Source organism: Somniosus microcephalus, chromosome 12 (assembly GCF_052327205.1).
Source record: "Somniosus microcephalus isolate GS21.2 chromosome 12, FLI_Smic_1.0, whole genome shotgun sequence".
Classification (NCBI taxonomy): Eukaryota; Metazoa; Chordata; class Chondrichthyes; order Squaliformes; family Somniosidae; genus Somniosus; species Somniosus microcephalus.
This window is the reverse complement of record NC_140998.1, coordinates 17,480,432-17,497,014: the sequence shown is the minus strand read 5'-3', so window position 1 is coordinate 17,497,014 and position 16,583 is coordinate 17,480,432. Positions and strand designations below refer to the sequence as shown.

The 16,583-nt window shown below is 48.2% G+C and overlaps 1 protein-coding gene across 1 annotated transcript in view; it reads right to left on the bottom strand.

Moving 5' to 3' along the window:
- Positions 1–16,583, bottom strand: part of nrde2 (NRDE-2, necessary for RNA interference, domain containing) — a 79,596-nt gene that overhangs the window by 35,565 nt on the left and 27,448 nt on the right. Inside the window, exon 7 of the mRNA XM_086004173.1 lies at positions 14,499–14,632. Coding sequence (XP_085860299.1) covers positions 14,499–14,632 — 134 coding nt within the window. The remainder of the gene's footprint in view (positions 1–14,498; positions 14,633–16,583) is intronic.

Here is a 16,583-nt window from a genome sequence, read left to right as displayed (position 1 = left end):
TGCTGACAGACCGACACCGATTGGGACAGGCAGGGCACTCAGCATCTGGCTCAGCAGAGGCACTGACAGCCATCAAGACCCTCACTGACAAATCAGTTTAGTTCTCATGTAATACAACTTCACTTGCATTTATATAGCACCTTTCACGACCTCCGAATGTCCCAAAGCACTTTAATGTAGGAAACGCGGCAGGCAATTTGCGCACAGCAAGCTCCCACAAACAGCAATGTGATAATTAAGTGATGTTGGTTGAGGGATAAATATGGACTAGGACACCGGGGAGAACTCTCCTGCTCTTCTTCAAAATAGTGCTGTGGGATCTTTTACGGCCACCCTCTCGGGCCTCAGTTTAACGTCTCATCAGACAGTGCAGCACTGCCTCAGCACTGCACTGGGAGTGTCAGCCTAGATTTTTGTGCTCAAGTCTCTGGTGTGGGGCTTGAACTCACAACCCTGACGTAGTAGAGAGAGCTACCCACTGAGCCAAGGCCGACACCCAAGACATAAGTTTAAACTATTAGGGTTTGCCAAAGCCAGCGACTGGGAAAACCAGCCACCAGGCGTTGCAAATTCACACAGAAGATCTGCACGTGGGGGAACTGGCAGCACAAACAGGTCACCAAGCCAACTGAGGTCTGCTTGACTGAGCCAATTTCAGTCAGGACAGAGGTAGAGATGTTACAACAAGTGTTCGCAAACCTAGGATGGGGCAGTATCAGCTAGTGTGCCCCCTCTTGATTGCTATCCAGTGCTAGGCTGTGACATGAAGAAGGAGTAGTTGAGTGAGGAACTGGGAGGGCTCCTGATGCCTAATGGACTGTACCCCACTGATTCCTCACCGTCAGGAGGGAGCTCTAACACCCAATGGACTGTACCCCACTGATTCCTCACCGTCAGGAGGGAGCTCTAACACCCAATGGACTGTACCCCACTGATTCCCTACTGTCAGGAGGGAGCTCTAACACCCAATGGACTGTACCCCACTGATTCCCCACTGTCAGGGGGGAGCTCTAACACCCAATGGACTGTACCCCACTGATTCCCCACTGACAGGAGGGAGCTCTACCACCCAATGGACTGTACCCCACTGATTCCCCACCGTCAGGAGGGAGCTCTAACACCCAATGGACTGTACCCCACTGATTCCCCACTGTCAGGAGGGAGCTCTAACACCCAATGGACTGTACCCCACTGATTCCCCACCGTCAGGAGGGAGCTCTAACACCCAATGGACTGTACCCCACTGATTCCCCACCGTCAGGAGGGAGCTCTAACACCCAATGGACTGTACCCCACTGATTCCCCACTGTCAGGAGGGAGCTCTAACACCCAATGGACTGTACCCCACTGATTCCCCACTGTCAGGGGGGAGCTCTAACACCCAATGGACTGTACCCCACTGATTCCCCACTGACAGGAGGGAGCTCTACCACCCAATGGACTGTACCCCACTGATTCCCCACTGACAGGAGGGAGCTCTAACACCCAATGGACTGTACCCCACTGATTCCCCACTGTCAGGAGGGAGCTCTAACACCCAATGGACTGTACCCCACTGATTCCCCACTGACAGGAGGGAGCTCTACCACCCAATGGACTGTACCCCACTGATTCCCCACTGTCAGGAGGGAGCTCTAACACCCAATGGACTGTACCCCACTGATTCCCCACTGTCAGGAGGGAGCTCTAACACCCAATGGACTGTACCCCACTGATTCCTCACCGTCAGGAGGGAGCTCTACCACCCAATGGACTGTACCCCACTGATTCCCCACTGTCAGGAGGGAGCTCTAACACCCAATGGACTGTACCCCACTGATTCCCCACTGTCAGGAGGGAGCTCTAACACCCAATGGACTGTACCCCACTGATTCCCCACTGACAGGAGGGAGCTAACACCCAATGGACTGTACCCCACTGATTCCTCACTGTCAGGAGGGAGCTCTAACACCCAATGGACTGTACCCCACTGATTCCCCACTGTCAGGAGGGAGCTCTAACACCCAATGGACTGTACCCCACTGATTCCTCACCGTCAGGAGGGAGCTAACACCCAATGGACTGTACCCCACTGATTCCCCACTGTCAGGAGGGAGCTAACACCCAATGGACTGTACCCCACTGATTCCCCACTGTCAGGAGGGAGCTCTAACACCCAATGGACTGTACCCCACCGTCAGGAGGGAGCTCTAACACCCAATGGACTGTACCCCACTGATTCCCCACTGTCAGGAGGGAGCTAACACCCAATGGACTGTACCCCACTGATTCCCCACTGTCAGGAGGGAGCTAACACCCAATGGACTGTACCCCACTGATTCCCCACTGTCAGGAGGGAGCTCTAACACCCAATGGACTGTACCCCACTGATTCCTCACCGTCAGGAGGGAGCTCTAACACCCAATGGACTGTACCCCACTGATTCCCCACTGTCAGGGGGGAGCTCTAACACGTAATGGACTGTACCCCACTGATTCCCCACTGTCAGGAGGGAGCTCTAACACCCAATGGACTGTACCCCACTGATTCCTCACCGTCAGGAGGGAGCTCTAACACCCAATGGACTGTACCCCACTGACAGGAGGGAGCTCTAACACGTAATGGACTGTACCCCACTGATTCCCCACTGTCAGGAGGGAGCTCTAACACCCAATGGACTGTACCCCACTGATTCCTCACCGTCAGGAGGGAGCTCTAACACCCAATGGACTGTACCCCACTGACAGGAGGGAGCTCTAACACGTAATGGACTGTACCCCACTGATTCCTCACTGTCAGGAGGGAGCTCTAACACCCAATGGACTGTACCCCACTGATTCCTCACCGTCAGGAGGGAGCTAACACCCAATGGACTGTACCCCACTGATTAATTTGGTCATCACAATAACTGTTTAATCTGGGTTGAGTGCATCTCTGCATTACTACAAAACTGAACCATAAAAGGAAAATAAAGAATAAAAATCCCCTTTATCTCAGGGACTTCGATATCAAGCCTATATAAAAAGAGAGAGCAATTTGTATTATTCAAGAGCAATGTGTCACCTTGTGCTGACAGGAAAAGCCGACATTTAATCCGCTTGATATTTCCTCAAGTCCCTGCAATTTGTATCCTGTCACCAAGTGCAGCAATGTAAATCCACTGGCAGGGTGCACTACTGGCCCATCCTTAACCTGTGGAAATCAATACACTTAACCACAAGCCATCAAACTTCTGCATTGCACTGTCATACTGCGGTAGAACAGTGAATCCGAGGGGAAGTCTAAATTACCAGCACAGAAAATTGATCACAATGGGCTCGCATGGTTCTTTACTCAAAATAGGCACCATCTAAAAGTAGGAGAACCCCCTTAAAGACATTAAACCGATGCCCCGTCTGCCCTATCGAGTGGATGTAAAAGATCCCTTGGCACTATTTCGAAGACAGGGGAGTTCTGCCCAGTGTCCTGGGCTAATATTTAGCCTGCAACGAACACCACTAAAAAAAGACTTGCATTTCTATCGCACCTTTCACGAACACCGGATGTTCCAAAGCGCTTGACAGCCAATTAAGTACTTTTTGAAGTGTAGTCACTTGTTGTAATGTAGGAAACGCGGCAGCCAACTTGTGCACAGTAAGCTCCCACAAACAGCAATGTGATCATGACCAGATAATCTGTTTTAGTGATGTTGATTGAGGGATAAATATTGGCCTGGACACTGGAGATAACTCTCCTGCTCTTCTTTGAAATAGTGCCGTGGGATCTTTTACGTCGACCTGAGAGCAGACGGGGCCTCGGTTTAACGTCTCATCCGAAAGACGGCACCTCCGACAGTGCAGCACTCCAGTGTCAGCCCAGATTTTTGTGCTCAGGTCCCTGGAGTGAGACTTGAACCCACAACCTTCTGACTCAGACGCGAGGGTGCACCCCACTGAGCCATGGCTGATTATCTGCTCATTACCACATCGCTGTTTGTGGAACCTTGCTGTGCGCAAATTGTTGTAATTTAGGAAACGCGGCAGCCAGTGACTACACTTCAAAAAAGTACTTCAGGTGCTGTAAAGCGCTCTGGGGCATCCTGAGGGCTTGAAAGGCGCTATACAAATGCAACTTCTTGCTTTTTTTTGACGGGCTATTCAACAATAGGTGCATCACAACTAAGGTCACTAAAAAAGAGGAATTTCATGTCAAGGTCCTGCCTAAACAACCTGTAATAAACACTTTCCTAAAAACCTATAGCAGTTCCTTTATCAAAATTATGGATCGACCACCCCTCGCCGCTATGTTACCAGCTCCCACGAGTCTGTTATGCAGCCCGTCTATCCCAGCACGTATTGCTTACAGGTCTGCAGTAAGCTATGATGTCGCAACCACACCATTTAGTTCTGGTAAATGTTCTCCACTCACTGCAAATTTACTGCACGTTCACACTCCACAAGTATGACATCACTGCAAAACTAAGATGATCCGCACCAACTCTAACTCCAGAGTGTGAAAGCCCTAACTGGAGCTGAAGCGAAGCGGATTGAAACTCACTCCATTCTCCAGTGGAAGCCACCCCGCCTCGTTCTGGTGTCTGATTGGGATCGGACACCAGATTCCGGCGGTGTACGGTTCTGGTCTCCATATCAGAAAAAGGATATAGAGGTACTGGAGAAGGTGAATAAAGATTTACAAGGATGATACCAGAACTGAGGGGTTATAACTATCAGGAAAGACTGAACAGGCTCGGGGCTCTTTTCTCGAGAGAAGAGAAGGCGGAGAGGTGACCTGATGGAGGTCTTCAAAATGATGAAGGGTTTCGATAGCGCAGACATAGAGAAGATATTTCCACTTGTGGGGGATTCAAAAACTAGGGCCCATAAATATGAGATAGTCGCCAATAAATCCAATAGGGAATTCAGATGAAACTTCTTTACTCAGAGAGTGGTAAGAATGTGGAACCTGCTGTCACAAGGTGTAGTTGAGACAAATAGCATAGATGCATTTAACTTGGATGGACTTCAGGGTATCGGGCACAATTTCAAAATGTGCAGATGACACAAAACTTGGAAGTGCAGTAAACCGTAAGGAAGATAGTAATAGACTTCAAGGAGGACATGGACAGGCTGGTGGATGGGTGACACATGGCCGATGAAATTCAACGCAGGAAAGTGTGAGGTGATACATTTTGGTAGGAAGAATGAGAGACAACACATGATAAATGGTACAAGGGGGTGCAAGAGGAGAGAGACCGGGGGGGGTGTTTGTGCACAAATCTTTGAAGGTGGCAGGACAGGTTACCAAAGTAGTGAATAAAGCATATCCTGAGCTTTATAAATAGAGGCAGAGTACAAAAGCCATGAAGTGATGCTAAATCTATATAAAACACTAGTTCGACCCCAGCTGGAGAATTGCGTCCAGTTCTGGGCACCACACTTTAGGAAGGACATGAAGGCTTTAGAGAGGGTGCAGAAGAGATTTACTAGAATGGTTCCAGGGATGATGAATTACAGTTACGTGGATAGACTGGAGAAGCTGGGGTAGTTCTCCAAAAGAGATTTGATAGGTGTGTTTGAAATCATGAAGGGTTTAGAGAAACTGTTTCCAATGGCTGAAGGGTTGGTAACCAGAGGGCACAGATTTAAGGTGATGGTCAAAAGAACCAGAGGTGACATAAGGGAAAATCTTTTTACGCAGCGAGTGGTTAGGGTTTGGAACGCACTGCCTGATAGGTGGCGGATACAGATTCAATGGTAGCCTTCAAAAGGGAATTGGATAAATACTAGGAGAATAAATTGCAGGGATATGGGGAAAGAGCAGGGGGAGTGAGACTAACTGGATTGATCTTCAAAAGAGCCGGCGCAGGCTCGATAGGCCGAATGGCCTCCTTCTGTGCTGCACTAGTCTATGATTTAAGAGGAAGCTAGATAAGCACAAGGGAGGAAAGAATAGAAGGGTATGCTGATAGGGTGAGATGAAGAGGTGGCTCGTGTGGCGCATAGACCAGTTGAACCGAATGGCCTGTTTCTGTGCTGTAGACTCGGTGTCACTCCAGTGCATTACTGAGGGAGTGCTGCATTGTCGGAGGTGCCGTCTCTCGGGTGGGAGTAAAAGTGCCCGTGGGCACTCTTCGAAGTAGAGCAGGCGAGTTCTCCCCAGGTGTCCTGGCCAACATCACGGAAACAGATTATCTGGTCCTTATCGCGTTGCTATGTGTGGGGCTTTGCTGTGCGCAAATTGACTTCCACGTTTCCCTACATTACAACTGTTCAAAAGTATGTCATTGGCTATAAAATGCTTTGGGAGGTCCCGAGGTCGTGAAAGGCGCTATATAAATGCCAGTCTGTCTTCCTTTTCCTGTTTGCAATAAGAAAATCCAGACCTGCAACTAACTCATTTGGCATAGAAACACCAGCACAGACTAGTTGGGGCGAATGGCCTGATTCTGTGCTGTATATTCTGTGCAACATCAATGCTCGATTGGCAGGAGGAAGCTAGCTCTGCAATGATATCATTCCAGAGCTTTACCCTTGAAAGCCTTTGAGCAAGTGCTTCCATGAATCAGCACTAAACTATGGGCTATTTACCACGGGTGCAGGAAACACAAGCTGCTCAAGGAAACAGCACAACTACGTAGCACAAGAGCACACTAGTCGACGTCCTGTCATGTGGCATATGGGGAATCAAGACCAAAGGAGTAGGTTTTTGCATTTACCATCTTGAAAGCCTGTTGTAGAACCTGCCCGACTTATCAACAGAATAACAATCAGGCAGGTCCAATAACGACGAAAATTTACCCTGCGGGTGAAGCTGGTTCAGAGGGAGGGTGCGGGTAATCGAGTCAGGGCCCGAAGACGTAATTCAGTCCCTATTTTAAAGTCTCTCACATTCGGTCCTTATTTCTGGGTTCCTATTATAAATTCCTATGTAAACATTTATAACGGAAATGTTGGTATCGAGAGGGACCTGGGTGTTCTTGTACACAATGCTTCCTCTTATTTTTGTGCGCCGTTTTTGTGTCGAAAGGCTGGCAAGCCAGCTGTGCAAGTTCCCTGGAGCGAGAGGGAACATTGCTTGTACACGAGTCAGAGAAAGTTAACATGCAGGTACAGCAAGCAATTAGGAAAGCAAGTGGCATGTTATACTCCAATCCCTTTGTAATAAAAGCTAAGAGTAAAGAAATCTTCCACAATTACACAGGGCCCTGCTGAGACCACACCTGGAGTAGTGTGTAGTTTCAGTCTCCTTACCTAAGGAAGGATATATTTACCTTAGAGGGAGTGCAACGTAGGTTTACTAGACTGATTCCTGGGATGATGGGATTGTCCTATGAGGAGAGACTGAGTGGACTAGGTCTATATTTCCAGGAATTTAGAAGACCGAGAAGTGATCGCATTGAAATATATAAAACTCTTAATGGGCTGGACAGGGTAGATGCAGGGAGGATGTTTCCCCTGGCTGGGGAGTCCAGAACCAGGGGTCACAGTCTCAGAATAAGACGTCGGCCATTTAGGATCGAGACGAGGAGAAATTTCTTCACTCAGAGGGTTGTGAATCTTTGGAATTCTCTGCCCCAGATGCTCAGTCACTGTAGGTACAGCTCCACTGATGTTGGCAACCTTACCCACCTGACCGTCCTTCACCGACACACCTAGACTGCGAACGGGCTGTTCGGTCCGATCATGGTCTCAGCCAACATCCACGCGCATGTGTACTGCTGCTCACAGCAGTGGGATCACTGCATACTGATCAGGAGTGGGGAACCCTGGCTAATTTTCCCTCACTAGCCCCGGGGCAATGAGTCCAACTGTAGCGCTCTTAATGCTGCCCCAACTGAGATGAGCTTACATAAAACCTATCACTAACAAGCATTTATATAGCACCTTTAACATAGTAAAACATCCCAAGGCCCTTTACAGGAGCATTATCAAACAAAATTTGGCACCGAGCTACATAAGGGGCCATTAGGACAGGTTGGTCAAAAAGTTAGACTTTAAGGAGCATCTTAAAGTAGGAAAAAGAGAGGCAGAGAGGTTTAGGGAGGGAATTCCGGAGCTTAGGGCCTTGACAGCTGAAGGCACGGCCGCCAACGGTGGAGCGATTGAAATCAAAGAGGTCAGAATTGGAAGAGCGCAAAGATCTTGGCAGGTTGTAGGAGATTACAGAGATAGGGAGGGGCGAGGCCATGGAGGGATTTGAAAAGAAGGATGAGAATTTTAAAATCAAGGCGTTGCTTAAGAAAATAATTTTTTTTTTTTAAATCATGGGGCTGAATTTTCAGTCAGAGGCTTCCGACCAGCAAAAAATCTACGAACTTACCGGACGGTCCCAGAGGTTCGGACACTTGCGTTCCTGGGCCTCTACACGTAGGCCTGCGTAGAGGCCCACGTATCCCAGGGGCGCACGCGGTTTGCAGGCGCCCCTGGGATCACGTGGGCTGGCCAAAGAAGGGGATCCCCATTCATACTTATGGAGGTTGCACTTGTACGGAACCTGCATAAGCATGAATGGGGATGACATTAAAAATAGATTTAACATAACAAATTTTTTTAAATTACATATTTATGATCAATTAAAATACAATAATTAAACATTTTTTTAAAAATTGAAAAATAAATTTACATATTTTAAATGGTCTAAAAATAAACTTACCTTATTGTACATGTGTTTTAATGTTAAATGAATTAAAGAAATGTACTTTTATGCTTTTTTAAAACATAAGAATTTCACGGCCATTCGCTGGGCAGATGTTGGGTAAATAGCGCAAATCTCCGCCCGCGGAGGTCCTTCTCCTGGGGATGCGTGCGATCTGTCAAGATTCTTGACAGATCGCAAGTTCCGGGTTTTAGCGCATGCCTAAACCCAGAACCTGCGTGGCCCCTACGGGCACGTATGCACCTCGTATTCACCCGTAGGGGCTGCAAATTATGGCCCCATTTATTTTTATTGTCATGAGCTTAATGGCACTGGCATCCATAGAGCCCTTGTGCTGGCAAAGATGGAGAAAGGGCGAGGAGTAAAATATACATCAATAAATCTCACGTTTGAAAGAATGAACAAACTTCATGACCTTAGGACGTCCCAAAGCGTTTTACAGCCAATGAAGTACTTCTAAAGTACTTTTCCCCCTCCTTTATATTTTCATCTTGTTGTGCCCTGAATACGTCTCTCCAAATTAAACCCGCATGTCCATTTAAAATCCTTGCCTCTGCGTCATAGGGTTGTGGGGTCGAGTCCTGCACCAGGATGCGAGTGTGCAACCCTCGGTCGATACTCTGCTGCAGTGCTGAGAGGGGTCGCTGTGTCGTCCTTCGGAAGAGAAAGAACTTGTATTTCCAGAGCACCTTTCACAACCTCAGGACTTCCCAAAGTGCTTTACAGCCAATGAAGTACTGTTTGAAGTGTAGTCACTGTTGTAATGTAGGAAACGCGACAGCCAGTTTGGCAAGCTCCCACATACAGCAATGTGATAATGAACAGATAATCTGTTTTTAGTGATGTTGGTTGAAAGATAAATATTGGTCAGGATACCGGCGAGAACGCCCCTGCCCTTCTTCGAAATAATGCCGTGGGATCTTTTACATCCACAGGTTAGACAGGGCTTTGATTTAATGTCTCATCCGAATGACGGCACCTCTGACAGTGCAGCACTCCCTCAGTACTGCACTGAGTGTGTCAGCCTGGATTTTTGTGCTCAAGTCTCTGGAGCGGGACTTGAACCCACAACCTTCTGCCGCAGAGGCGAGAGTGCAGCCCACTGAGCCAAATACGCTTGAATAAATCTCCTGTTTGGCCATCGATGAACACATTTAATTTGAAACTGCATGCCTGTTGAATAATTAAATTCAATAGAAATCTTTTGATAGTTACAAATATACTGAAGGACATAAAAGATAATTGAACTGATTCCTTTGTTACCTCCAGCCTCAACTATCCCAGTGCGCTCCTGGCCAGCTTCCAACCTCCATAAATGTGAGCTCATCCAAAACTCTGCTGCCTGTACCCTAACTCGCACCAAGTCACGTTCACCCATGCAATGGCCTCATGCCTCCCTATCTCTGTAACCTCCTATAACCCTCCGAGATCTCTGCACTCCTCCAAGTCTGGCCTCTTGCGCATCCTCGATTTTCATCGTCCTACCATTGGCTGCGGTGCCTTCAGCTGCCTGGGCTCTCTGCCACTCTGCCATTTAAGTCGCTCCTTAACAACTACCTGTTTGACCAAGTTTTTGGTCGCCTGTCCGAATATCATCTTCTGCGGCTCGGTATCAAACTGATAACGCTCCTGTGAAGCTCCTTGGGATGTTTTACTATGTTAAAGGTGCTATATAAATGCAGGTTATTGTTGACGTTCCTCTTTTGATACCTAGGGCTATTGGATATGCTTGCTGCAACAAATACAGGACGACTGGACGGGAAGGTGTGCGCACAATCCTCCTACTAATGGTGGGCTCCCTTACAGGCAGAGGGAATAGTCATTGCCTCAGCTCATCCACTGCTGAAACCCTCATTCATGCCTTTGTTACCTCTAGACTTGACTATTCCAACGCACTCCTGGCTGGCCTCCCACATTCCACCCTACGTAAACTTGAGGTCATCCAAAACTCGGCTGCCCGTGTCCTAACTCGCACCAAGTCCCGTTCGCCCATCACCCCCTGTGCTCACTGTCCCGTGTCCTAACTCGCACCAAATCCCGTTCACCCATCACCCCTGTGCTCGCTGACCTACATTGGCTCCGGGTCCGGCAACGTCTTGATTTCAAAATTCTCATCCTTGTTTTCAAATCCCTCCATGGCCTCACCCCTCCCTATCTCTGTAATCTCCTTCAGCCCCACAACCAACCCCCCCACCCAGAGATATCTGCGCTCCTCTAATTCTGCCCTCTTGAGCATCCCTGATTATAATCGCTCCACCTTTGGTGGCCGTGCCTTCTGTTGCCGAGGCCCTAAGCTCTGGAATTCCCTGCCTAAACCTCTCCGCCTCTCTACCTCTCTTTCCTCCTTTAAGACGCTCCTTAAAACCTACCTCTTTGACCAAACTTTTGGTCACCTGCCCTAATTTATCCTTATGTGGATCGGTGTGAAATTTGTTATCTTAAAATACTCCTGTGCAGCACCTTGGGATGTTTCACTACGTTAAAGGCGCTATATAAATACAAAGTTGTTGCTGTTGTTGATCCAATAGCCCCAGTGCAGGACCAGGAAAATCTGCCCCAATACTCGGGAGTGCTGACTGCTTTCAGCTCCGTCCATTAGGACTTGCGGCAGCACGATATCTTAACTGCTTTAAATCCTGCAGAGAACGTTCTCTTGTAAAACTGTTCAACCACTTGGGGGCGCTCCTGGTCCATCTCTTGCCAGTTAGGACTTCTACAGTACTGTATTTAGCATTTTTTATCAAAATCAAAATTTTAGCATTATTAAAAACAAAATCACATTCTTAATTCCTAGTTATCTTTAGGTTTCAAGGACACTCTTGGGTACTGCTCTTGTTGATTTAGTCAGTCACACACGGTACATATTAATACACAGCTGGCACTGCACTGCAGATATGCAGGAGTGCTAATCCAGAAATGACAGAAGATTGGTTGTGCAGCTTCAGAGTCAGCTCTCAGTATCAAACATTCAGCCGTAGCAATTGAAAATACGTCACTTAAACGGTAAACCTGCTGCAAGCCCAATCTCCACCCGGCAAAGTCACAATTCTGGTCACCACATTACAGGAAGGATGTGATTGCACTAGAGGGGGTGCAGAGGAGATTTCCGAGGATGTTGCCAGGACTGGGGAATTTTAGCTATGAGGAAAGATTGGATAGGCTGGGGTTGTTTTCTTTGGAACAGAGGAGGCTGAGGGGAGACCTAATTGAGGTGTATAAAATTATGAGGGGCCTCGATAAGAGTGGATAGGAAGGACCTATTTCCCTTAGCAGAGAGGCCAATAACCAGGGTGGCAGAGATTTAAAGTAATGGGTAGAAGGATTAGAGGGGAGTTCAGAGCTTTTTTCACCCAGAGGGTGGTTGGGTCTGGAACTCACTGCCTGAAAGGGTGGTCGAGGCAGAGACCCTCATCACATTTAAAAAGTACTTGGATATGCACTTGAAGTGCGGTAACCTACAGGGCTACGGACCAAGAGCTGGAAAGTGGGATTAGGCTGGATAGCTTTATCGGCCGGCACGGACACAATGGGCCGAAAGGCCTCCTGTGCCGTAAATTTCTATATGAGTAGCTGAGGAGTCCCTTGAACATATGTTAGTGTGGTGATCAATTTGTCACCTAAACCCATCAGTGGGAATACGGTGCCCTCTCTCCTCCCGAGGTGTGGTACTTCGGCGGCTATTCTTCATGTCTGAGCCGACATGGTGAGTGTCTGCAGGCTATTCGACCAAGGGGGGGGGGGTGTCGAGCCTGACTCTGCAGCATGGGGGTCACTGGATATCAATCAGGAACCTGAGTCAATTTTTGCCCAGGTAAATTTTCTCCTTCCTATTCCTCAAGAAAGGCAGACTTGCATTTACATAGCGCGTCAGTAATGTCCCAAAGCGTTTTACTTTTTGTAGTCACAGTTTGAACGGAGGAAGCACAGCAGCCAATTTGTGCACAGCAAGCTTCCACAGACAGCAACGTGATAATGACCAGATAACCTGTTTCTGTGATATTGGTTGAGAGATTGGCCAGGACAACGGGGATAACACCCCTGCTCTTCTTTGAAATAGTGCCCTGGGATCTTTTACGTCCACCTGAGAGCAGACGGGGCCTCGGTTTAACGTCTCATCCGAAAGACGGCACCTCCGACAGTGCAGCACTCCCCCCAGCACTGCACTGGGAGTGTCAGCCTAGATTTCTGTGCTCAAGTCTTTGGAGTGGGACTTGAACCGACAACCTTCTGACTCAGAGGCGAGGGTGCTGCCCATTGAGACACTGGTTGACAACTACATCTCATGCGATGCTCCCCCGCTTTGGAAGATTGAATCTCAAGGAGATGGGAGGTAATCCAATAACTATCAGCAATTACCAAACCGGTTTTGCTGCTCCAGGAGCATTCCTCAAACCTTACCCAGGTCTCTAGGCGAGGATACACAAAGACTTGGGGGAATTAACACGCACCTATGAGGGCGATCTGAAGTAAGAGAACTTAAATAATCTAGGGTAAGGGCTTGGGGGTTGGGAGGGTTAGGGAAGATCCAGAAAGGTAACCATTATATACACAAAAATATTCAACAACCTGTATTTATAAGGCACCTTTAATGTACTAAAACGCCGCAAATCGCTTCACACAAGACCGTAAATCAGACAAAAATTCAGACCACGTGGAACACAATTATAAAATGACTAAGCTTTCTAAATGGCTCTTTGGTCTCTGTTGCACGACATTCATATCAGATACAATGAATATGGTTTTACAAATGCCCACGCAATAACTAACCGTGGCATTTACAGAGCAGATCCAAGCCACACGAAGGCTTGTGACGTGCTGAAGCACCGGAGATGATGCAAGATCGACAATCAAAAGCTGACTTGTGAATTCTGTCTTGAGCACCTGACTAAAACGTCAAGAGAATTATCTCAACCTAACATGGTGGTACTTCTGTTAAGCTGGTTCTCACCTCGGGTAACAATATTTACTCTCTCCCCCCTCCCACCCTCTCCTGAAGGCACCGCTTCGCTCCGAGGTGCAGTTCCACAAGGGTGAACCATCAGAGAAGCCGAGCGACAGGTGCAGCAGATTATTCAGCCACGTACAGTGGTGGGGGAGAGGGGGAGGTCAGAGCCGAGGCTGATCTGGTCATCAGACATAAGATTACATAGGATATACGGCACAGAAACAGGCCATTCAGCCCAACCAGTCCATGCCGGCGTTTATGGTCCACTCGAGCCTCCTCCCGTCTTTCCTCATCTAACTCTATCAGCGTAACCCTCTATTCCCTTCTCCTTCATATGTTTGTCTAGCCTCCCCTTAAATGCATCTATACTATTCGCCGCAACCACTCCCTGTGGTCGTGAGTTCCACATTCGCACCACTCTCTGGGTAAAGAAGTTTCTTCTGAATTCCCTATTGGATTTCATGGTGACTATCTTATATTGATGGCCTCTAGTTTTGCTCTTCCCCACAAGTGGAAACGCTCTTTCTGTATCCACTCTATCAAAACCTTTCATAATTTTAAAGACCTCTATTAGGTCACCCCTCAGCCTCCTCTTTTCAAGATGATGTAGGATCAGCAATGATCGACAATATCTTCATGCCCGCATTTTCCAGTGGGAGTCATCGGACAGCAACCGGGAATGGGATTTACGGCTGATGTATCCCACCTTCTTCGTCCCGGGATAGTGATGGCGAATTGTCAACAAACCCTACGGAGATAAGCAACCTCGGCACCGGCCAGGGACCATTCCGGTCAGTATGACGAAATATTATACTAGAGAGGTGCATTTAGCAAATCAGTTATTGGATGAGTTTAACCTCTCTATTTAGTGTGTAATACATGAAACCAAGGGACTGTTAGTGAATACATCAAGCAGGTGAGGAAGAGCTGCCTTTACCTGTGCTTTGGTTATCAGGCCAGCAACACTGTCAGGCTTGAAGAAGGTGAAGTCAACGAGAGCCTGGAAGAGGGCAATGGCTTTTTCTGAATGGCCGGTCTGTCGCAAGAAATGACACTGCTGCAGGAAAATGGCTGCAAGAATGAGCAGAGATTTTATTTTAAAAATTAATCCGGCAAAACAATGCTCTGCAAGTAAAAATTAAACATTAAAAACCTGAACGACTTGCATTTAGACAGTCGCAATAGAAGTGGATCTCAGCAGGTTTTGCAATGGGTTCCTGGGAGGCGGGGGGGGGGGGGGGCACGTGGGGAGCAGGACGGGGAGTGGTAGATGGGAAAGCAAGAGGTGAAAATGGGAAAAGAGAAGCATAATCACAGTCATGGAGTTAGGGGTTAAGCTACCGAGGAAGGCAGTAACAGCACGGTGAAGTGATTTTGAGATAAAGAGCTCCAGACAGTAGGTGGGTGATGACTAAAACAAAACAACAAATTGCATTTATATGGCGCCTTTAACTTATTAAAACGTCCCAAAGGTGCTTCACAGGCGGGTTATTAAACAAAGTTTGACACCGAGCCACATAAGGAGATATTAGGACAGGTGACCAAAGCTTGGTCAAAGAGGTAGGTTTTGAGGAATGTCTTAAAGGAGAGAGGGGCGGAGAGGTTTCGGGAGGGAATTCCAGAGCTTTGGCCCTAGGCAGCTAGAGGCACGGCCGCCAATGGTGCAGCGATTAAAATCGGGGATGCGCAAGAGGCCAGAATTGGAGGAGCGCAGAGATCTCGGAGGGTTGGAGGGCTTGAGGAGGTTACTGAATCAGAGAGGGGACGAGGCCATGGAGGAATTTGAAAAACAAGGATGAGAATTTTTAAAAACGAGGTGTTACTTGACTGGGAGCCAATGTAGGTCAGCAAGCACAGGGGTGATGGGCGAACAGGGAGCAGAGTTTTGGATGAACTGAAGCTTATTAAAAGATCAGCTGCTGATTGTGGAGCAGATAGAGGAGTCAAGCTGGAGCACAAGTGGTAAGGAAGCAGGATGGGATGTACAGCTGGAGCTGGTCACTCCGTTAAGGTCCAGTAAGGCCTTGAGCAATTTAAAAATAAGGACCTCAATGTCAATGAGCAGGGGCAAGAATGGGGGCGCGATTTCATGCTCATGGTGACATGCCTCCATCTCTCTCCCAACACCACAAATGCTTCAAGTCACCGTCTTCATCAAGCCATTATTGGTATCTTCCTCCCTGCCGTCAAGAGTCCCCATGTAACCCATCTACAGTCTGCTCCTCAATGCATTTCCTCCTTTTATCCTGTTCTTCGTTAAGTGCTGAATCGATTCTTTTTGTGCAAGGCGCACTATGTAAATTCAAGCCATTGTTGCTGCTGTGTGAGACCAGACACCATCACCAGGCTACTTGCCAGCCCTGGCTCACCGGGTAGCATCTTGCCTCGATCAGTATGCTGTGGGTTCAGAAACCGGAGCAGAAAATCTAGGCTGACACTGGAGCAGCACTCCTGGCTGGGCTCCCACCTTCTACCCTACGCAAACTTGAGGTCATCCAAAACTCTGCTGCCCGTGTCCTAACTCGCACCAAGTCCCGTTCGCCCATCGCCCCGTGCTCGTCGACCCGTGTCCTAACTCACACCAAGTCCCGTTCACCCATCGCCCGGTGCTCGCCGACCTACACTGGCTCCCGGTCTGGGAACCCTTAGATTTTAAAATTCTCATACTTCTTTTCAAATCCCTCCGTGGCCTCGCCCCTCCCTATCTCTGTAATCTCCTTCAGCTCCACAACCACCCCCCCCCCACCCCCCGAGATATCTGCGCTCCTCTAATACTGTCCTCTCGAGCATCCCTGATTATAATCGCTCCACCATTGGTGGCCGTGCCTTCTGTTGCCTGGGCCCTAAGCTCTGGAATTCCCTGTCTAAACCTGTCTGCCTCGCTACCTCTCTTTCCTCCTTTAAGACGCTCCTTAAAACCTACCTCTTTGACCAAGCTTTTGGTCACCTGCCCTAATTTATCCTTCTGTGGCTCGGTGTCAAATGTTGTTTTATAACACTATGAAGCGCTTTGGGACGTTTT